The sequence below is a fragment of the Carettochelys insculpta genome, chromosome 6 (assembly GCF_033958435.1).
Source record: "Carettochelys insculpta isolate YL-2023 chromosome 6, ASM3395843v1, whole genome shotgun sequence".
NCBI classification, from domain to species: domain Eukaryota; kingdom Metazoa; phylum Chordata; order Testudines; family Carettochelyidae; genus Carettochelys; species Carettochelys insculpta.
This window is the reverse complement of record NC_134142.1, coordinates 32,842,962-32,867,177: the sequence shown is the minus strand read 5'-3', so window position 1 is coordinate 32,867,177 and position 24,216 is coordinate 32,842,962. Positions and strand designations below refer to the sequence as shown.

The following is a 24,216-nucleotide window of genomic DNA, read 5'->3' as shown; positions in this document are numbered from 1 at the left end:
TACTTTGCCTTTGTACGGATGTGGTTTCAGTTTGTGCCTAATCCAACCCCAAACGTCTCTGATCTGATACTCCAAGCCTAACGAAGGGAACCCCATACAAACCCTGACGTGGCCAATGGGACTTAGTTTGTGACATTCAAGATCAATTACTGCAATTCATTATTGTAGTTAAGAATGAAACCATACACCCTGGAAAATCGCAAACTGTTACAGATCACCGCAGCCAGATACTGTGAATACATCACCCTCTCCATTACTTTTTCTCCACTGACTATCAGGCTTAGGTCGCTGTCCTCTGCCTCTTTGACTCTGACCTCTTACAACTACTACATCCCACTATTCAATAGTCAGGAACATGCATAAGCATGTGAACCTCCATAGAAGCTGGACCTAGACTGTGGAACTTGTCTCCAAACAAGAGCATAATGGAGCTAGACCTCTATATTTTCAGAACAAAACGCAAAACTTATTTCTTCAACTTAGCTTTATCACAGCAATTTCTACCCTCACAGCTATGCTCATCCCCACAGTGCACCTCCACACAAGCAAACAAACAAGAAGTACCCACTATTCAAGATTTTACCCAAAAAAGTGGGCAAGGAAGAGCGAGATTGTTTTATTAATTTGGGGCGTTGCTGGTAATGAGGGCCATGTAATCAAATAGGCTAGAGACAGACTGGGCAATACACGTTAAAGGAAAAGTTCTAGAATAAAATACTAACGTAAAGGCACTATGAGGCCATCTAGACTGTTTCCCCAAGTCATGTCAGAACCCTTCCCTGCAGTATATTTTGCAGTGCTTTGTACATTCTAGTTTCAAGTGTCTTAGAGATGAGGCTTCCCTTGGCAGATCTACTCATACAAATGGATGTGGCATTCAGCTTGCCAAAACAAAAGTAAATACAATGAAACCTCTTAAAACAACAGCAGAAAATACAGCAGGCTTAATAGAAATGTTTTAAGGAAACTTCTTAGTGCAACACTGCACTTCTTTTAGCAGCCACGGGAACTCTAAGCAGAGAGCCTGTCATGCAGCTTCTCCATGGTTTGGTTATGTGGGAGGGAAGACCCCTCTTTCCTAAACGCAGCACACAGAAAGATCATTTCTATACACAACTAAGATCTCACACATACTAATTATTTATTCACGCCCTGAAGCGCAGTCCCCTTGGCAAGAACACACACAGCAACACTGTACAATTTAGCAGGTCTCATACGTATGGAACTCATCATGTCCCCTCTCAGTCTTCTCTCTTCTAAACTAAACAAGGCCAATTTCAGTCTACCCTCTTAGCATGTTCTCTAGACCTTTAATCGTCCTCATTGGTCTTCTCTGGACTTTCTCCAATTTCTCCACATCTTTCTTGAAATGCAGTGTCCAAAACTGGACACAATACTCCAACTGCGGCCTAATCAGTGCAGAGTAGAGCGGAAGAATGTCTTCTCTTGTCTTGCTCACAACACTCATGTTAATCCAGCCCAGAATCATGTTTGCCTTTTTTCAACAGCATCACACTGACTCTGATTTAGCTTCTGATCCCCTAAGACCCCTAGATCCCTTTCTGCAGTATTCCTTGCTAGACAGTCATCACTAGCATGGTTTCCATGGGCAGGCAATGCATCTGGGCACTCAGTCTAAAAGAGGTTTGCTTTCATTAAACACCATCTTCAGTTTTCCTGGTCACTGCCATTTCCTAGTTAACTACCCCAAATATATCATCGGAGCATCTGTTATATTGACAGCCATGGGGAATGGTGTCTTTGTACTTGAAGGCCAGGTGCAACAGAATATGATTAAAATTCAAAAGGCAACAAACAAAAATACAGAGGACCACCACCAAAGAAGGTCAGTACCATTATCCCTGTGAGATTGAGTCAGGGTAAGTAATTTGCCGAAGGTCACAGACAACCAGCGGCAGAAGTGAAAACTGAATCCTAGGCTCCTGATTCCCAATCCATTACATTCTCTTAGGACACACTGCCTCCTAGATCCTGTTAGTTGAAACTTCAAATCCCAACGTCTGAATTCCCACATTCTAGAATATAACTGGTTTTGGTACATCTGGTCTCAGGCAAAGATTAAGAAACAGATACTTCGGGAAGGGACAATAAACTTTCCAGGTAAACAATCAGTGTTTATGAGATCTTGATTTGAAACCCACATAAACCAGAATCAGAGATGGCAAAACTTCATTCAGGAAAGTTGTGCTAGATTCCCTTCTTAGGAGAGAAACAATCACTTGCTGTTACTAAAAACACTGGTCAGAGTACATTTTCACTTACCTGGGAAAGAAGACATGTGGCAGATGTTTTTCCAAAATGACCACACAGAACACTGGAACCATTTTCTCCCCCCCTTGGCTCAATGCAATAGAAACAATGACAGACTAGTTCTGAAAAGTTTTCAGAAAAAGTTTCAAGCTTACCCAGCTTGATCTCCAGCAGTCATTTCCAATTCATTTAAGCTCCCGTTTGCCATTATGCCTTCCAGGCACAGTTAGTGGTACAGATTTGGAGTTACATATTTTAAACCCAAAGCAAGGTGGGACATCTGGGTACAGCAAAGAAAGCATTCCATGCTCTAATTTGTAAGTACTTTCCTCAACTATTTGAAGAGGAAAGTACCCAGTCATGTGGAGGCACTAAAACTGACTTGACAGTATAGCCAATTCCACGTAAAAGAGGAGAAAATTTGGCTTGCAATTAATTTCACAGAGTAAACTGGATTCTCAGCAGGTGTAAAACAGTGTTGCTACAGGGGCTACACCAATTTACACTGAGAGCCCGGTCCTGTATTGTCAGGCTCTTATACCCACCAGAGAAAGGTGGATTTTAAACTGGAGAACTGCAATTAATCTTACTAAACTACCAGTCACAGAATTAGATATTTTCCCTCAGCCTTTTACCCTTCACATTGAGACGGGCTACAAAGAGGAAAAGGGGACAAACTTCCTCCTGCACCCTACATCACATAAGCTTTGTGCTGTCATCTAGCCAGACTCCTAATTTTCATTTTGTCAAAATCAGGGCAGGTTACCAACTGAAGGCAACCCTCCCGCCACCAAACATCTAGACTCATTCCCCTCCCCCTACAGCCTCTCTTTTACTGCGATTTCAGGATTGCAAAGTAGTTTTTTGTAGTAGAACAGGTGCTGTTTGATGATGGTGGGCTCACCGCCCCTGCCATGCTCTCTTAGCAGTAGGCACTTCACGCCTCCTGACAGTGCAAACCAGACAGAATTAAGCACTAAGCTTCATAGATCCATTGTCCTAGGAACCTGGAGCATGGAAAAATGCACAAGAATCCAGTCTACTGCTTGCTCCTGGCACCTCTGTTCCAGAAAAGGAAGAAAGCAAAGAGGAACCAGGTACACCACCTTCCAGCCCCTCCCCTTCCAACTTACATCAAGCTCCTTCCGCATAAGGCTGGGGTCAGTACCTGCAGGAGGGGTCCAGCATGCTGTCATTGCTGCCATTCCCATTCTTCAGGACTGGAGGTGGGACAAAGTTTTTCTCACCTTGCTGCTTTCTCCAGCTGGGTTCTCTGTCCTGTCAGAAAGAGATGTTACTCACTTGTGTAGTAACCATAGTTCTTTTGAGATGTGTCCCCATGGGTGCTCCACACTAGGTGTCAGGCTCGCCCCGGCACAGCAGATTGGAGATTTCCAGCTGTATCTCATTGGGTTGCGCATGCGCTGATGTGTGTCGGTCCTTCACGCACTTTCGGTCACGTGTGCAATCCACACCAGTTCCTCGACCAACCGCCCTGGATGCTCCTGAAAGACACAAAGCAGAACTCCAAAGCGGGGAGGAATGGGTGGGTAGTGGAGCACCCACGGGGACACATCTCGAAGAACCATCGTTACCACACAAGTGAGTAACTTCTCTTTCTTCTTCGAGTGGTCCCCGTGAGTACTCCACATTAGGTGATAACTCAGCATTGACCCCCAAAATGGAGGTGGGTACCAGATTTATGTGCAGCTTGCCCTTGAAAGGACTGCTGTCAACAGATGCTATCCTCATCCAACACCCGGTGAATTGCATAGTGTCTAGCGAAGATGTTATAGGATGACCGTGTTGCCGCTCTGCAGAGGTCCTTTAATACGATTCCTTTAAAGAAGGCTGTTGACGTCGCCATTGGTCTAGTGGACCGAGCCCTGGGCGGAACTAGCAGAGGGGTCTTACAGAGCTCGTAGCACATTTTTATGCAGGATACAATGTTATTTGAAATTCTTTGTGATGATAGGCCTTCCCCTTTTGATCTGGGTTCAAGAGAGACCAGGAGACTGTCTATCTTCCGGAAGGGTTTAGTTCTGTCTATGTAAAAGGCCAATACCCTCCTCACATTGAGTGAATGCAGCCGCACTTCCCTGCTCGAGGCATGAGGTCTCGGGAAGAATAATGGTAGAACTATTGGCTCATTAATGTGGAACTCTGAGGTGATCTTTGGAAGGAACGCCGGGTGTAATCATAAAACCACCGTCTCCTTTGAAAAAGTTATATAGGGTGGTGTTGCCATTATCACTGCCAGCTCACTCACCCTGCAGGCCGACGTAACTGCAAGAAGAAAAGTTGCTTTTATGGTAAGTAGTCGGAGAGATACAGTGGCCAATGGCTCCAAGGGTGGTCTACAAAGTGTGTCGAGGACCAGGTCTAAGCTTCATGAAGGTGATAATGGTTTCCGTGGTGGGGTGGGGGGTGCAGATTTGCAAGCCCCTTTAGAAACTGTGAGCTAATGGGATGGGCAAACACAGTTGCCCCATCTTCCATATGTCGGAACACTGATATAGCTGCAAGATGGACCTTTCATGACGATAAAGTGAGTCCGCCTTGTTTCAGTTCCAGTAAGTACTCTAGGATTGTGGGAATGGAGACCTCCAGAGGAGTCAATTGCTTGGACAAACACCAGGATGTAAAACATTTCCATTTGTGGGCGTAAGCCTTCCTGGTGGAGGCCCATCGACTGCATTCCAGGACCTCTTCTACTCCTTCTGAGCATGTTCTCTCTAAGGCGCTGAACCATGGAGTAGCCATGCTTTGAGGCAGACCATTCAAGGATGAGTGTGTGTTACGGACCCCTGACTCTGCGTGAGAAGGTCTAGTACTATCGGGAGGGGGAGCAGTGGGCAGCATGACATGCGTAGCAGCAGAGGAAACCAGTGCTGTCGATCCCATGTTGGGGCTATGAATATTAGGCGTGCCTTCTCCCTCCTTGCTTTTTCTAGGACCTTGTGAATGAGCCTTGTGGGAGGGAATGCATACAGCAATGGGCCCTTCCACGAGAGCATGAAGGCGACCCCCAGTGAGCCTTGCCCAATGCCTGCTCTGGAGCAGTATTGCAGGTATTTCTTGGTGTAGGTGGCAAACAAGTCAATCTGGGGAAACCCCCATCTGTCAAATACATTGCGGAGTAGATCGGAGTGAATCTGCCCTCGTGTGTGAGAGCAAAATGCCTGCTTATCTGATCCGCTCTCACGTTGTGGATGCCAGGCAGGTATGAGGCTTTCAGCATTATGTTGTTTGCAATGCACCAATTCCATAGTCAGACCACCTCTGCACATAATGCGCGAAATCTGGCTTTGCCTTGGCGATTGATATAGAACATTGTGGAGGTGTTGTCCGTATTGACTCCGACTCCCTTGTCCTGCAGGTATTTGCAGAAGCGCCTGCATGCATTGAACACTGCTCTGAGTTCCAATACATTTATGTGCATCGCCATCTCTGTGGGGGACCATCACCCGTGTCACTTTGTTGCTCATGTGTGCTCCCCATCCTATGTGGGACGCATCCGTTGTGAGAAAAAGTGCGATTTGCAGTTGGTGGAAGGGCACCCCTGATAGCTAGTTCTTGGGGTCTGCCCACCATGCCAGAGACTTTTGCATCTCTGTTGTGAGCGATAACTTTTTGTGAGTGGTATGAATTGTTGGCCTGTACACGGTTGCCAACCAGTGCTGAAGGCCTTGAATATGTAGTTTGGCATTTTGCACCATAAACGTGGTGGTGGCCATATGTCCCAGTAGCTGTAAGCAAGTTAGGATTGGCACTGTGGGGCTGTTTGTCAGCACCTGCACTAAGGATCTGATGGTGCGAAAACGTGAATCAGGCAGATATACTCTCGATGTAGTAGAGTCTAGGCATGCCCCTATCAATTCTATCTTTTGAGTGGGCTCCGTTGTCGATTTTTGAAAATTGATGATTAGGTGCAGCGAGAGGAAGGTCCTTGTAGTGATGTCTATCATGCGCAGGACACCTGCCCATGAGATGCCCTTCAGAAGGCAGTTGTCCAGATACGTCAAAAATGAATACGTTCTGCCAATGCGGGTAAGCTGACACTACCGCAAGCATCTTGGTAAAGACTTCCGGGAGCTGAAGAGAGAGTCTGAATGGAAGGAACCTGTATTGGAAGTGCTCCTTGCCCACTTTGAAGCAAAGAAACAGCCTGTGTGCCGGATGGATTGCTATATGGAAATGCGCATCTTGTAGATCGAGAGCTGTGAACCAATCCCCCATCGTCGAGTGCCGTGACTATGGAGGCGATTGTAGTCATCTTGAAGCGCTGTTTATGCAAATATCGATTGAGAGCCTGTAGGTCCAGGATTGGCCTCCAGCCTCCTGTTTTTTTCTCTGTGAGAAAGTATCGGGAGTAGAAATCTTTCCCTTGGAATTCGTCTGGGACTCTCTCCACCACCCCTATAAATACGAGGTAGTCTACCTCCTGCTTTAACATCATCTCGAGAGAAGGGTCCCCAGTGAGGGACTGGGTAGGGGGTTTTGGTGGGGGCAGGGATCGGAATGGGACGGTATATCCCTTGGCTACAAATTTCCAACACCCACTTGTCCGTCATAATGCTTTCCCATTGTCGATAGAACGGTCTGAGTCAGTGGTGGAACATATGCTGTGATTGGCAGTGAGGGATGTTCTTGGTATCACAGTCCTCAACATAACCGTCAAACTTGCTGTCTTGGAGTTTGCCCTGACGATGTACATTCTTGCTGGGGACGTCGCCTGGATGGCCTCTGCTGTTGCTGTTGGTAGCGTCCTTGATCGTAACCCCACTGGTATTGTGAGCACTGGGGTTGGTAGGTGTAACATCTTTGTTGTGGGTAGAATCTCTTCCTCCTATAGGGAGGGTGTACATCCCCAGTGTTCTGAGCATGGGCCTTGAGTCCTTGCTGGAATGTAGGACTGAGTCGGTGGAGTCAGCAAATAGTTCTTACTTATCGAACGGAAGATCTATGATTTTCATTTGTAGGTCCTTGGGGATGCTAGATGTTTGGAGCCACGACTCTCTACGCTTCACCACTGCTATGGCTGTGTAGCATGCCGCTGTGTCCGCAACATCTAGGGCAATCTGGACACCTGTGCATGAGGCTGAATAGCCTTCCTGGACTATTGCCTTCAAGACCGGTTTCTTATAATCTGGGAGGAAGCCCATGAGAGAGGTAAGTCAGGTATAATTGTCAGAGTTATGATTTGGCAGGTGGGTGGCATAGCTGGCCATGTGCAGCAATAACGTGAAGGAGGAGTATACCTTCATCCTGAATAAGTCCAATTTTTTTGCATCCTTGTTGGACCCCACAGACTTGTATCGTGGTGTCTGATCTGTGCTGTGAAGATTCGACTACCAGGGCATTTGGTTGGGGCTGGTTGAACAGAAATTCCATACCCCTAAATGGTACAAAGTACTTCTTGTCTGCCCTTTTGTTCGTAGGTGGAATAGAGGCTGGGGTCTGCTATATATTTGTGGCAGCTTCCATAATGGCTTCATCTAGTGGGATGGCTATTTTGGATGATGCGGGTGGGGGGTGTCAGGTTCTTGAGGAGTTTATGGTGTTTCTCCTGCACTTCCGCAATCTGTATGTCCTGAGTGTGTGTCACCCTCTTAAAAAGCTCTTGCAATTGCTTGAGGTCATCTGGGGGAGATATAGTCCCAGGAACAACCGCCTCATCTGGGGAGGACGAGGAAGCATCACTGTGATAAACCTCCTCCTGTTCCTTGGACACCTCCTGCATCCGTTCCCTTGAGAATTCTAGGGGAAGGTCTAATGACCCTGGACCCGTCCCCACTGGAGGGGCATGTGCTCTTTTTGAAGGGAGGGAGGAGAGGTGCCCATGCAGCAAAAGTTGAGGCAGGGATCTGTCTCTTGACCTTGAGCGCCAGTGCTGACAATGTTCACCACGATATGAGTGACCGTAACAGCAGGGGCAGGGCCCCAGTGATGGAAATCTAGACCATGATCGGTGTCTATATGCATAGCGCTGAGAGGAGTGTGATCTCGATGATGTAGAGATCGGCAGGTCTGCTCTATAGGAGCATTCACGTGGTTCCATTAAGGTAACCAGTGAAGGATGTCTGAGGCAGGGAGACAGTGGTCGTAGAAATGGAGATGGAGGTCTCAGGAAGGCTGGTGGTGTTGCCAACCATTCTGGCATACTCATCTCAAGGGGAGAGCTGGGAGAAAGTGACATCCTGAGAATGTCTGGAGATGGGCTACGGTGCCAGGTCTTAGATCTTGTCTTGTCCAGCCCATGTGGCTGTGTGGTCAGTGCCGCCATCTCCAGGGCCTGGGACCTCGGTGCAGGTGTCAGTGCCATGCCTGGTGCCACTGCATGCGGTTCCACAAGCGCAGCTGTCTGCAGCACCGTTTGGCCCCGTGCCAGGGTCTCTGGTTCCAGTGTTCTCAGTGCCGTGAGTCTCGGTGCCATAGCCTCTGGTGCCTGCCATGTTGGCACCTATAAGATTCTCAGTGCCGACAGTTTACTGGTCGGAGCCCCAGGTACTGTTTTATGTTGTCTGGCCTTCTCGCTGCTTTGAACTGCCAGTGGTTCACAGCCCTGTGCCTCACTCATCCTGCTCACAGATACCACTGGCAAGGATCCAGTAGGGGATACCTTCTTTTTCTTATGCGTAGAGGAGGTCAAAGAGGTTGCCTTCCTCTTATGCGGCGCTGAGGGCCCTTCCTTCTGGGGCATCTCCAACAGCTCAGGCTGGAGGGCCTTGTCAAACAAGATCATTTTTAGCCTCATCTCCTTGTCCTTTCTTGCTCTGGCCATTAGTTTAGAGCAGTGAGGACATTTCTGGGGGACATGGGCCTCTCCCAAGCTACGAATGCATTTGCTATGGCCATCGGAGGCAGACATAGCTTTGCAGCACAATTCACATTTCTTAAACCCCAGCGAAGATATCTCTTCTCAAGGTACTTAACTACTTTCAATGTTAAACAAGGCACTTAACAGCTACTAATAGCTAGCAAAACAGATAAGGTTCGCAGTCTCTGAGATAGCGGACTGCCTGAGGCGGTCGGCTCTTCCTTCCCCCCCGCCCCTTCTTTTTTTTAAAAACTATTTACACGAAAACTTTAACAGTCTTATAGAACGACAAAGAAACTAATAACTATATTATAAATGAGTTTATCTGTCTTAGGCGTTGGAGCCGAAGCGGATTCCGTCTGCAGCCGTTGGTGTTTGAGAGGAACTGGTGTGGACCGGATCGTGCACGTGACCAAAAGCGCACGAAGGACTGACACGCATCAGCACATGCGTGACCCGACGAGATACAGCTGGAAATCTCTGATCTGCGGTGCCGGGGCAAGCCTGACACCTAATGTGGAGCTCCCACAGGGACCACTCAAAGAAGAACTACTATTACCACTACTCCATGTCTGATGGTGAGCTGAAGCACGATGAGGAATCTGGCTTAATGTTCCATTGCTGCTACTCTAGTTCTTCAACAAGCCTAGGGCAACCTCTGGTACCACCAGGAAAGAAGCAGGGCCTGGCTCACTGAGCAACTCAAGACAAAGGGTACGAGAACAGTAGGTTTTGCATTATTTGCATAAATGTTGTCCACTTGATGTGACTAAGAGTTGGATGTTGGCACCTGAAGTGAGGTTATAGGACTGGGCAAAAAACAACTTTATGTCAATGGGTAATATGAACAATTAGCAGAAAAGGCAATAACACCAGCTGTGCAGTAATGCAAGATTTGGGAGAACTGCAACATCTTGGATTACGGTGGTCTGCCCAGAATTATTTGCCTGGACTTACAGGTGAAAGGCGTTGTAAACAGAAACAATGTTGACAATATGAAGAACTGGTCTATAAATAATTGCTTTACATATCTGAAATTTGGAGTCAGATGACAATCCAGAGGCCTAAAAGAGAAGAGGTATGTAATGCAGGCTCCCCTCACCTTGTGATCAGACTGTATTTAGACTGACCATCAGGATTTCATTCTGACCTTTGGACCCTGTTGTAGTAAGAAGGGGTGTGAATGGAGAGTGAGTGGTGTTTATAGTGTAATCATAAGAAGTATTTAGATTATATATCAACACTGTGTCCAGTATCTGCCTTCTCCCTCATCCCACAGGGGGACCTCTATTAAGACCCTAACACATCAAAGAAACAGAAGGTAGAGTCTGACCTTTCTTTCTTCACTCACCATCCAGTAACAAGCTGTCAACTTTCATCTGAGTATTTTGCCATCTCTCAGATTCACATGGAACTGGGGTTTTAGAAGAAAAGGATTTTTTTTTTCCCCAAGAAAATCATCTTTGAATCCATTACTTTTGAAAGAAAAATGTGGTCATACTTACACTTAATCAGAGAAATAACGAGGCTAAATTTTCCAAGTAAAGCAATTTAAGATCTTCAGTAAAAGCTGCTGCAGAAGTTGTGTAAAATTTCAGATTATATTCAAACATTTGCACATCCCCTATTTTCAAATAAGTGCAGAGATGGATAAGTATTTTAATATGCATTGTAATTAATTTAACAGCCTGTGCTGAGATTTTAACAGATCTCAGCTGACAAAGGTTGGATAGACAGGAGATCTCTCTCATTTGTGATATCTCTCATTGCTGCTAAGTCTAAGTGATTGAGTAGCTTGTACTATTCCTTCAAAGTCAACACAAAACCGATATGATATTAAAGGGCTCTGTAGTTGGAGGTACTTTCACAGAAAATGAAAACACAGACCACCTTTGTTTCCAGGCTTAAGAAAAAAGACGCAAAATCCAGTGCCTTGTTCCTCCTTTAGCACTCTATACCAATTCCCTACTTATTTTCAAATGAACTTTGGAACACTATTAATTTGTTTGAGGTATGGGGGTGGGGAACATGAGCTGTACAATTAAACAGGTGCTATATTCCATTCTGTAGCAGTGGTTGAGTATAAAGTACAGAGTTACTCTAAATCTAATATACTGAGTATACACCATAGGAAAGAGCACCTCAAAATAGAATCATTATTTGTCTCATGACAGTTACCCAGTGTATGTTGGGAGCAAAGGGAAGTTAATTAGAATAGCTTCCATATTTAATACAAAACAAAAACTCGCTGCTAGAAAAGATCTAGGTATTAAAAATAAAGATGCATGCATTTTCCTCTCCAAAATTAACATTTAAAAATAAAATCCAAGGTCCAACTTGATTAAAATATTCAACTATGTTTTTTCATCAATATTTACATTAGAATTGTCATATCATATACACACGCCTTTTAAAGATAGAAGTGACATCTTGCCAAACAAGATTTTTGCTTTTAACAACAATTGTCAATTGAAATAATTGTTTGACTGAGTATTTTCTCAGGAGTTTTACTAACCTTGTTTCATACAGACAGCAAGATGCTGGAACATATGTGCCTGCTTACATCAATACTGATCAGGACATATTCAGGCTGTTGACAGCAGCAGATTGTACAGAGTACTTTGGCAGATGTTTACTTCCTGAACTGCCTAGCAAACTGTAGCAGGAATGTCTTGACATTCCAATGAATTCAAGGGACTGGCTGTATTAAACAGGAGCATATGAGTTGTAGGTGGGGCTCAACAGCAAATTTAATTAGCAGAAGGTATCACTTTGTGGATTCTGCTGCACTTTCCAGGAAAAACAGATGTATTTACATGTAGAAAGCAGCCCACTACAAGATGTGGAACAAATCTACATATTTACAGTGAGCAGTTCAGCATAGTAATAGCAAAGTTTTTAGCAAATTACTCTTAGCATAGTCCATTGAAGTCCCAGTCAAAAATAATAGTTGAAAATAGATCATTAGCGTTGGCCTTTTTTGTTCTTGCACAATCTTCTTTTAATCTTCCAATAGCAGGTCCAGTTCTTCTATAGGTACTCTTACTCTCAATTCTTTTTCAGTCATTAGATCAAGGGTCTCTTGCAGCTGTTCTGGAAAATACTCTATTGCATCCATATACAGCACCTATAAATATAATTTAAAAAAACAAACATTTATTCTACCACCTTCCTGTTAAAGAAAGAGGGACTAGATAAAATGGAGTACATGACACTAGCACATGCAACCAACATTTCAGCATACACAAAGCATCATGATGGACGTAGCAATCCTGTAATCAATTCTGTACTATAAATGACTAGCTCTCTTCTATAGCTAAAATTACCACTCTCATTCAGCAAACAAATACAGGATTTGAAAGATGCTGAAGCATGGGAAGCTCCTTATAATTTCCATGAGTGTCATTAAGTGCACACCAATTTATTTATTTTCTGCTATTCTCTGAATTATTTCTAATATGTATTTTACATATTTCTGCTGCTGAATTGTTCAGAATTAAACACGGTACTCAAAATGCCATCTCTTCTGGGTCATCTCCATGCTTTATTTATTCAGTATCATTCTTCAGCTTATGAAACTGAAATCTACAGTTGTCTGTTTGCCCTGGAAATTCACCTCTCATTTGTAGTCAATCTGTGCTACTTTGACGGTAAATGTTCCTCTTGTTGTCATTCTTTTTCCACATAACTATCATGGCTAATTACATCCTAAACTTTTTCAAAAATTATTTCTAAATATAAGAAAATCTTCATTTCTTGCTGACCAAGTTAAATAAAAAATATATATATATTTACCTTTGCCCAGGGACAGTTCTGAAGAGCTTTATAAAACAGTCCTTTGCTGCTTTCTTTATTTCCTAGAGAAAACTGAGAGGAAAAACACCCATATTTGAAGTAAATTGGGGCTGCTGATGTGATATTTTATGTCTTCTTAGAAGCAAACTACCACTCAAAAGTTCACACAGTTTCTCTGTTAAGGAGTCCTTTATGACAAGACTGTATAATAGGCATATATGTAATAAGGTATTGCTCATATAGGTCATTAATGTAATATGCCTTTGAGTCAGCAACCAATATAGCAAGAAGAACCACTTTTTCCAATTTTGTAAACTGAATAATTCAAGAGCCACAATGCATGTCAACGAGATGGTCCTAGAGGACATTCACAAACTTTCTACAGTATGCGTATAACTGGTATCGTAAGACCAACCAACCTGGCCTGGCTTCCGGTCCTGACTAATATTGCACCTTCTGACATTAACTGACAAGTCACATTACAGAATCTCGATCTATCACTGTTCACAGTGGTCATTAATCCATTTTAGCTTGAGGCACCAAATCTGCACAATTGCTTTAAGGAACCTCAATGTCACCTCCAGGCAGCATACTAGTTCAGCAAAAACACGACTGAAACAAAGCCAGTGCTTATCTCATGACAGATCAAACAGCCTGGACCCCAGATTTTGACTCTTACCACCATCTGTGGGCAAAGCTCAACTGCTTCAGATGTAGACTGATAAGATGTGCTGCTCATGACTGCATGGAGCCTTCACGACTCCTGCCACTGATGCTATGGCCAATAAGATGTAGATCATTTAGTTGCAGGCTGCATTCATTGGCAAAGCTGCCTGGTTTACTCTTGGACCTGCACAGTGTTCTTCCCTCAGTTATTAAATGGTTAAGAAATTTAGAATAATTTGTTTGACTGAAACATCTATGTAAATGCAATTTGAACAACCACTGCCAATAGAAAAAGGTGGCCATGTTAGTCTGTATTCTAACAAAACAAACCAGCAGTTATGTAGCACTTTAAAGAATAACAAAATAACTTAGCTACATAACTGCTGGTTTGTTTTGCCAACACAAGAAGCTGCTACTGGTAGGTGCTGATGAGATGAAGGAAGACCAGCCTATCCAAACACAGATGACCCCAAGAACACCCAAAGGAAGGGTGAACTAAACTGAGAGAATCATAGTGTTCAGGTTTGTACTCTTGTGTGTTAGTAAAGAGTGATATTGAAAGTTGTCTGCAGAACAACATGAGACGTAAATGTGGGAATTCTGGGTAGCATCTGAATTTACTGTTACACCTACAATGAGGCCTCCTGAAAGGATAAACCAGAAGGCTCTCACTTCTGAGTGATGTTTTGAAAGAGGGTAGGTTCAAACTATAAGGGGTGATTAAGAGCTGAGCCCATTCAAATAATGATGCAGTGGGCTGTGTGATCTCAACAGGGATGAAAGAAGATCTACACCTGAGAGCATGCTCAGAGGCTGCAAGACTGTCCTATTCACTATGCCTGGGCACCGTTCAGACTCTGGAGATTTAAAATATACAGGATCAAGCAGCTGAATCCCTTCACAGTCAATGTCCAAGAAGGGGCTGTGATAGCATCAAGCTACAGGAAGTTAAATCCTCTTCCTAGAAATGCCAGCTTGCATATCTGATGGGGCAAGTATAGAACATACTACCAGCATAGAGCTTTAAGACAGAAGAATAAAAGGCTATAGGTTTGAGTGCATTGGCCGGCTACTCTAATTACAGACTGCACCTCACAAAATGGGATTCTCTGGTTCAGCGACATCCATGGTCCAGCAGGGCCCTTGGGCTACGTCTACACGTGCCCCAAACTTCGAAATGGCCATGCAAATGGCCATTTCGAAGTTTACTAATGAAGCACTGAAATGCATATTCAGCGCTTCATTAGCATGCGGGTGGCAGCGGCACTTCGAAATTGACGCGGATTGCCGGCGCGCGTCTCGTCCAGACGGGGCTCCTTTTCGAAAGGACCCTGCCTAGTTCGAAGTCCCCTTATTCCCATGAGCTGATGGGAATAAGGGGACTTCGAAGTAGGCGGGGTCCTTTCAAAAAGGAGCCCCGTCTGGACGAGATGCGTGCCGGCAATCCGCGTCTATTTCGAAGTGCCGCTGCCGCCCGCATGCTAATGAAGCGCTGAATATGCATTTCAGCGCTTCATTAGTAAACTTCGAAATGGCTATTTGCATGGCCATTTCGAAGTTTGGGGCACGTGTAGACACGGCCTTGATGTTCCAGGACCAGAGAGCTTCAGGATGTTAGGCTAGTGGGAAGAGAGCAAGCAGCTGGGACCCCTATTGGTTGGGAGCCTGGTGAGAGGGGGAGCGGCACATGGAGAGCCCGGTGGGGTGGGGCTTGTGTTACTGGGCTGGTGTCCCTCAGGCCAGCATACTCCAGTCTGGCCAGGACTGGAGCTGGTTGCCACCGGATCTGCACAGTGGCTGAGGCGGGCATGAGCCCAGAGGCTGGAACCAGGGACTGTCCAACCAGGGCCAGCAGTAAAAGGACTGTTGGAGCTGTAGGTAGCGGTGGGGCAGAGGAAGGACGGCTAGTGGGGACAGAAGTAGAGCTGGTGTCAGAGTATCATGGCAGGCTGGGGGACCAGAGGCAGGGGATGCCTCATTTGGGACTGATCAGGTCCCAAGGGTGCTGGCCCAGGGAGGTCCAATCTGTATTCAATCACCACATATATGTAAACATTTTAATAATTTCTTATGAACAAAATATTTTGAATTGGCCAGGTTTGAATATAACTATATGTAAAGGGAACTCTGGCAAATACAGAGTGAAACAATGCCTTCCTATACCAACAATTTACTAATTCTTTGGAGTCTTCAAGACCAGGAGAGTCAACTGTCAGTGATTTAACATTTTCACTTGGCCTCACTACATTAATGATGCTATTAAGAGGGACAGGATTCATGCTTGAAATATAGGACTTCTATTTCATATACATTAAGTATTATTTGTAGATACTGTCTGGATTCTTTTCAGTAACTAAATATTTTATACCACGTTGTGAGATTTACAAATGCTAGACAGTAACACTCAATTTAATCATTACAAATGACACTAGCATTTATATTTCCTATTGTTCTGCTAACAACTTTCAGTATCATTCTGCCTTTAATCCCTTCTTAAAAAATAAACTGAATTTTAGTAAAGGGATTACTGATTCAAAATCCAACTGGACAGACTGATTTTGGTAAAGATGGAGAGAGATCTTTTTGAAAATATTTAAGATTGAATGCCTTATTATTACAACTTATTTTCATCTGACACCAATAAATCTGTCCCAATGCAAGGATCACAGTTCACCAGAGGTAGCATTCCGACACACAGAATCCAAATGTCACTAAATGTTACTTAGTCTTGGGGATTTGACACTGGCAGACCAGTACCAGCTCTGTCCAAGGCTCAGGGCCTCATTGAATATAGTACAGCTTACCTGTGGAGTAAATTCAGAATAATAATAAAAACTTTAATATTCCTTTTCTGAAAAGCTTGAACTAAAAAGTAGGAAATGGGAAATTTAGAAAAAATGAAAGAAGTTCAGGAATCAGATTGCTTTCAAAAAAAGGCTGAAGCTTTTTACAAAAATGTGCCCAGCCCACAATGGCCACCTCAGCAGACACATCTATTTTGACATTATGAACAAAAATTTAAACTCTACAGCTGTTTCTATGCATAAGTGGAATGCTAATAAACAGAACGAAAGATGCTAATGAGGCGCGGATGCAAATTCCCCGCACCTCATTAGCATAATGTCACGTGATTTGGAGTCCAGAAGACCATTCTTCTGGACTCCAAAACGCCGTGTAGAAGCGTGGCCCTGGGGAGGGGGCTTCTGGAAAGACGTGCTTCTTCCGGAGGCCCCTTCTTCCCGAAAATTTTTGGGAAGCCTCCCCAGGGCCTCGCTTCTACACGGCATTTTGGAGTCTGGAAGAACGGTCTTCTGGACTCCAAATCATGTGACATTATGCTAATGTGGCGTGGGGAATTTGCATCCATGCTTCATTAGCATCTTTTGCCCTGTGTATTACCACACCACTTCTGAAAGAAGTGGCCTGTGTAGAAACTGCCTACTAGATAAATAATCATAATTATTGCATATAGTAAGTAAAGCAGCTACAGCTTAATTTTTAAGATCTTAAAGATTTGTATCTGCTCTGCTAGTTGCAATAAATTGAGTTTACTTCCATAATTCCCCTACTTAGTCTTGCCCTCTTCTTAACTTCTGTCCATCTGCATATACTTTAAATTTCCCACAAAGGGACAGTCCATTTCTAATGTAGGAAAAATAACTATTACATTGTGGCCACTGTCATCAGCAACAGTAAAATACTTTGTAGCTCTTACTTGCTAAAATTATGCTGCATAAACATTACAAGTCTTCACTAAATCAGCCTAATTTGTATCAGTGATTCTCAACAAGAGAGGGGGTGGGGTCATGACTGCAAACCAATTTCAGGGGTCTACTAAACACCACGGCCACACTGGGACAAGAGCCTAAGCTCTGCCACATGGAGCTGAAACCCTGAGTTCTACTGCTTGAGACTGAAGCTGCAGAAAACAATTTTTTTCTGCTTATAAAAACTGAGTAAAGGAGCTTCACAAGAGCTGGGGGCAACTGCCTATCTTGCGATAGGCCCCATCTTTTATATGCAGAAAAACAGTTGTGACACATGCGGACCATGGAGTTTTTATAGCATGTTGAGTGGATCCTCCGGGGGGAAGGAAAGGTTGGAGAACCCTGTGAAGGAACCCCCTCTCAAATATGCATAGCTCAGGAATACTTTGAGCAAAAGGTGGTTTGTGACCTATCATTTTTTAATGTTATAACCTGCTGGATCTCTAAATACAGTTTCTGTACATGTATCATTTTTGTACCAAGTAAGTATTGTTGGCTTATTTGTATTCCAAATGTTGGCCTCCCTGAACACCTCAACAGGAGACGTGGCTACCCTACTGAGAGAATATGGTTTGGGAGGAATAGCAGTACTTAACCACTTAATGGGTGACAATCCACATCTGAGGAACTTGTCTATGAACATGCAATCCAGCAGACAGTCAATGGCTGATTGTCTTTAAAGGACCTGAACAGGTGACATGCACGTGACAGGCTCCATCTTGGAGTATATGGTGACAGAGAGAGAAAGGACTTCCCTCCACACGGGAAAAGTATAAAGGGACCCTGAGCTTCCTCCATCTTTGGTCTCCAACCTGTTACATTTTGTCTGAAGCCTGCCTTGGAAATTGCCTGATCCAGTAAACAAACAAGTTACACAGGGGTTGCACTTCTGCAACCCCCACTTAACTCAAATTTTTGTGCAAGTCGAAGGGAGACGGGAATGAGGGAGCAGCCTGGTTTCTGGCTCCCTTGGGCTTGCAGGAGCTGGGAAACTGACCAGCCCAGCACGATTGGTCAGTTTCCTGCCTCCCAGAGCGGCAGAGAGCCTGGAACCAGGGGGCAGCCTGGTTCCCATCTCCCCACCACTTGCTGCTTGTGGGACTCAGCTGGTCAGCTCCCTGGGTCCTGCAAGTGACAGGGGGCTGGGAATCAGGCAGCAGCCTGGCTCCCAACTCCCCTCTACTTGCAGAGAGGGGAAACCGAGCAGAGCAACACCCTTGTTCAGTTTCCTGGCTCCAGCCAGCAGGGGAGATCCAGGAATCAGTGGCAGCCTGGCTCCCGGCTCCCCCAGCTCCTTGAAGCCAGGAAACTTACCAGTGCTGCTGCCCTGCTCAGCTTCCTGGCTCTGCAAGTGGAGAGGAGCCAGGCTGCCACCTGGTTCCCAGCTCCCCACTACCCCGGAGACTGGGAAACCGCTACTGTCAGGGACGGCAGTCTGATTCGTGGCTGCTGCCCCGACAGGTGTGGGAGAAAACTGCTCCTGTCAGGGACGGCAGTCTGACTCGTGGCTGCCAGCCCCCCCAACAGGAAACCGCTCCTGTCAGGGCGTCGGTCACATTAACCTGAGACATGCGCAACTTGATTGCACCTATCGTGCAGGTGTACTGTACACCCTAAGGAAACAGAACTTTACTGAAGGCCAATTTCAAAATCAGATAATTTCTGACCTGAAGATTTCACCTGCTATAAAAACAACTGTTTATGGTAACAGCTCACAAGTTACTGCATTTCTACAGAAATATAATTAACTATGTGTTTTCTCTTTTATTTGATTTCATAATTGATTTTGTTCTGCTTTTCATTACCTATAATCATTTAACTCCTACTGTTTTGCTTAATAACTTTTTTTTTATAATCAAACCCAGTGTAAATTATTATCTGAGGAGAGCTACCACTGTGCATATCTCCCTTTCATTGATAAAGGGGGCTTACCTAATGAGCCCTACCTGTGCAAATCTTTTGCACAGAGACAGAAATCTATTTGGGGTTTTGATACTTCTGTGTGTTGATTCCCTGGGTGCTCTGGCCTAGTACTGCTTCCATCCAGAGCTGTGGTTAAACAGCATCTGCATTACTCCACAGGGGGGCAATAACTCTGACTCTGTGCCTTGGCTGGGGGAGACCAGAGGATCTGTCTCAGCAGGAGAGAGGGATGGGGATGCCCCAAAGGGCCAAAACATGGGTGATCAGCATACTTGGGAAGATCTCAAGGGATCTTCTGTGACTGCACCTCATCACAAATCCCTGGTCTAAATGACTCACCTGCATTTCTCCAAATACTCCCATCTGTAGGAACTGATACAACTAAAATGGACACCAAATGTAAGCATCTTTCAACCCAGCCTTTCTACATAGTGCCCACTGTTAATCAGAAATTGCAAATATGGTAAATATAATAAAATTGAACCCAAACATTGCTCTAATCTCACCAGAAAGTTCAAATACATTCTCCACAGCAAAGGACAATGGGCACCGTTTTCAGTCTGAATTGCATGTTCAAACAAAGCTTTAATCCGATTTGCCAACCCAGTTTCAGGAATGGTTGAATGTATTTCTCCAACATCTGCTCTGAAACAGAAGAGCAAACAATAGACATAGGAAGTAAGCAATTGTGTCCTCAAGGCAAGAGTAATTTCACTGCTTCCACTCCACAGAAAAGTACACGTTAGGTACTTCCTTCTGATCTCTCTGTTAACATTAACAGCTATCAGATTAAACTGATTTGGAATATGTGCTGGTCCAGCTGGTAAAATTTAATATAAAAATAATTTTAAAGTATGTATTAATTTTTCTTTGGGGAAAAGATGTCTGGCATAAAGTAACTAACCCTCTAAACTCAGAGTTGAGAAAAATAACCTTCCTTTCTTTGTAATATAGTTCAATATAATATGGGAAACCAATGGATTCTAGTCTTCACCCAGCAGGACATATTGTTATTCTTCAGACATTTTAGTCTCTATCTTACAAGTCAATAAAACAAGGTTTTAGTAACACAAAAAAATTGTAACACTAAAAAAAATTAACATATGCTCCACAGACTATGCAACACCTCTAATTTGTTCTGCACATTCTGTTCTGCAATCAGAAACATACTGAAGAATGAATAACTCAATAGTTTTGAATTTTCATGGCAAAAATAGTGTGATTAACACTGAATGCTGAAAACAGCACAAAGAAATCAGTAACTGGAGATGAAATCCTTCTGATGCCATTTAACAAGCAACACTAGTCAGCCTCAGCCATCTGTAGGTGCAAGTTCCCATAACTGATCACAATGGAATCAGGGGTAGGGGGAAGGAGAGGAAGAGTGAATTAAAAGGCCAAAACAAAAAGATGAGGCATAGGTTTACTACAGTCAAGCCTGGGGGGTGAGGGTCGGCACAAACTATGACTAACCTATTTTTAAAAAAGTTAACAGCCTTCAATTTTGCTAGCTCCTTCTCCATTCCATGGAAATGTCCCAAAATCCAGCTTTATAGAATACCTCTAGCAAACCTGAAAGAGCAGGTAAAGTTTGTAGATGCTAAAAAGAATTTTCAAAAAAGCACATATTGTATTTACTGAACTCCTCTTATTCCTCATTAATGGGAGCACTCAACATAATTTTAAGCATAACTAATTAACCATTTACAAAACAAAAGCAGTCCTGTAGCACTTTAAAGACTAACAAAATGACCTATTCAGCATGCAAGGCACTACATTTAGCCCTTTGGAATGGAAATCCAACAAAATTATTTTGTTAGTCTTTAAAGTGCTACAGGACTGCTTTTTTGCTTCGTGAAAATAGACTAACACAGCTACCTCTCTGTGACTAATCATTTGTAGTTTTATCCTGTAATAGTCAACTGGAATTTATAGAGATGGATAATACAATCTGCACAAAGATCACCATAGTGACAGCTCAAGAACAAGATTGTCACTTGTGTGGTTCGAAAAACGTTTGAGGGTACAGTACTCCAGCAGAAAGAACATGGGACAAGTGTCATTCTATTCATGATTCTGGCACTGATTTGTTGTGATAACTTAAACGCCCTCTATAAACCTCACTTTACAGATGAGGAAACTTAAGATAATGGTAGTACACCCTCCTTGGTAAAGCGATTTAACAGCTACAGATGAAGAATGAAGTAGACAGTATTATTATTGTCTAGAGTTCTATTACCTTTGGACATTTTCGACAAGCTTCTTTCTCATCTCCTCTGCTTGGACTGCAAAAAGCCATGGCTCTAGGGATTTTGTAGACCTTGTCACACTATCAAAAAATCTTCGTGCTTTGCTAGCATTGTGAGACCTGCTTTGGATCTGAACATATGACCTCCAAAGAGACTGGTTGCTTGGATACAACTTCAAAGCTGCTGTTAGTGCCTCTCGCAGTGGATTTAAAGGGTAAATACTAACTTTCATATGGTACCTGAGTAAATTTGTGTGCATGAGTGTGACAGCTTCAAGGGCAGTGGGGAAATTCTGAATACCAAGATTTTCTCCAATGCTTTCAAACTTCTGTGAAGCAGAACCTTTAAGCTTTTCAGAAATATGTCTATATATTAATATAGCAGCATCAATACCAACGGTCAAATACTGGAAAAGTGCATAACAACCAACTAAACTAACCAGTTGGCTAGAACTAATGGCCTGATCCCAATCAGAGACTGGGCTTTCATTTAAATAATCTTGCAATGCATGCTCATACGCCTTCCGAGCTTTCAAAATATTCACAGATAGCACTTGTCCAGTGTAAGACACATATGGCCCACTTTCAGCTAGTTTGGTCAATATATGTACAGCACGTGACATAACTGTTTCCTCCACACTCTCTAATAGCTCCACTTCCAGTGAAGCATAAAGCAAACTCAGATTACACAGTTCGGTATTTCTCAACCCTTCAGTTCCTGCCAAGCAAAGAGCAGTATCAAAAACTTTTCTAGCATCATCTGTGTTGCCAAGCAACCATTCCAAATAGGCATATAGCTTCCAGAGGGAAAGGTTGTTTCGGTTTTCAGATGCCTTAAGGAGATTCTTGGCTAACTTTTTGCTCTTCTTTCCCTGTGACTTCAGCTTCTTCTTGTTTTTTATTTGGAGACACTGAACAATCTGCATGAAAATGGACAGAAAAAAATTGGGGAGAAAACAAACACATGAACAAAAAAACCCACTCCCACTTATATTTGGGTTCATCATTCTATTTCTGTATTCGTCAGCACCACTAGCCCATTAGAGACTTTTGGGTCAATTGCAGTTCCCATAGGCACAAATACTGGAAAATGCCCTTACCACATTAGCTTGCCTTAGTTTCACTCTTGTCCCAAAGAAATGAATCTGCTTCCCTTCCCATGAATGGTCCCTCTAATTGTTTCCATCCATGAGCACACAAAAATTGTTATGTGCACTGAGGCATGTGAACAATCAGTAGAAACACATGCTACTGGCTGTGGACGCTCTACTAATCAGCTGAGTGGCATCTGCATCTCTCCTGGGAGGCCACCCATGTACTCAGCTTACAGGAAACACTGCTCTCTATCCTTGGCCACCAGCTAGTTCATGTCGTATGTTATTTAAACTGTAGGGAGTGATTGTATGGAACAGAGAATCATCAAAGAGAAACTGACCTTCTACACATCAGGATTTTTAGCCACCGGTGCAGCTGCACTGATTTTAGTTGCACACAGTCTGTCAAACTCCATAATCTGGCACGATTTTAGTTAGTCAGAAGAGCACTTATCATGGGTATGGCCAAGTTTCCCATGGTCCCATAAAGTTTGTTTAGAGCCACCAATCCTGGCTCTGCGTTCTGTTCTGTTATCTAGCTGTAATTTACCCCTCACTATCTTGTAAGAGCCCAGTGAGAAGTGGAAGTGTTGGTAATGTGCTAGAATATATTGACCTCCCATTGTCCAGAAAATTCTCTTGTCCGGCACTAGTCAGGTCCTTGGGGTGTTAGATGAGAGAGGTTCAACCTGTACTGAGTACTACTCTGCGTATAATAGCATGAAGCCATAAGTGCATTGTTAGAGAGGCAAAACTTCCTACATATTCTAATAAAGCGGAGCATTTTGTTTAATGCTTATCTGAGGGCTTGAGTCATACAGTATTTGAGCATTTTACAAAGAAACTTGCTAATTGCTTTACATTTTTGGACAAAACAGTACAGCGTAATTTTAAAAATAGAATGTAATAATGTAATTCAGTTTTAATTCTATTAGCCATCTTTGTTTCTGATTCTATAGAGCAATGTTTCTCAATCATTTCAGTTAAAGCTACTTTAACTGCAGTTTTTCTGACATTTGTGTGCTCAACCGTCACTTTATCTTAATGTTGCTTAATTTAATGGTATAAAAATGTACACAATAAAACTATGTGCCACAATGAGAGATAGTGTACAAATACTTACCTTTGAGATTTCATATTGTAGCCAACAGACAGAAAGGTTTGACTTTTCCTTTCCTGATAATAACGGCAATATTGAATTGAAGACATTTTGTATGAACTCCTCTCCTTCCTTACAGTGTCCTATGTGCTGTCTCTCTCTGACCATTGTGTCCATATGGCCAATACTATTGAACCCATAAAGCAGTGAGTCAAAAGAAGTCAGCGGCCCTTCAGACTGCTCAGCATCAAAGATGTTGTTCTCATCCATAGCGATATAGAGATTTGAAGGAAAGACACTACACCCACATGGGACTCCCAAGAATTGCAGAAATGAGTAGAGCAGCTGAAACTGAAGATCTGGCCTAGAAAGTCTGATTAAAGATGGTCCAAGATCATCAAACAATACCTAGAAAAAGGAATAAAGTTGCATTTACACTTGAACAAAATAAGTCTATAATTTATCAAGTAGCTTTCTGAATTAAATGAAGATTTTCAAAAATTAATATGAAATGGTGATGGAACTTGATTTAA

The 24,216-nt window shown here is 43.4% G+C and overlaps 1 protein-coding gene across 1 annotated transcript in view; it reads right to left on the bottom strand.

Moving 5' to 3' along the window:
• Positions 1-10,321: 10,321 nt before the first annotated feature.
• The window catches only part of NRDE2 (NRDE-2, necessary for RNA interference, domain containing), a 66,270-nt gene continuing 52,375 nt past the window's right edge, over positions 10,322-24,216 (bottom strand). The window contains 5 exon segments of the mRNA XM_074996640.1: positions 10,322-12,218; positions 12,887-12,958; positions 19,749-19,887; positions 21,482-22,410; positions 23,708-24,091. Of these exon segments, the coding sequence (XP_074852741.1) occupies positions 12,093-12,218; positions 12,887-12,958; positions 19,749-19,887; positions 21,482-22,410; positions 23,708-24,091 (1,650 nt within the window). The 3' untranslated portion in view covers positions 10,322-12,092.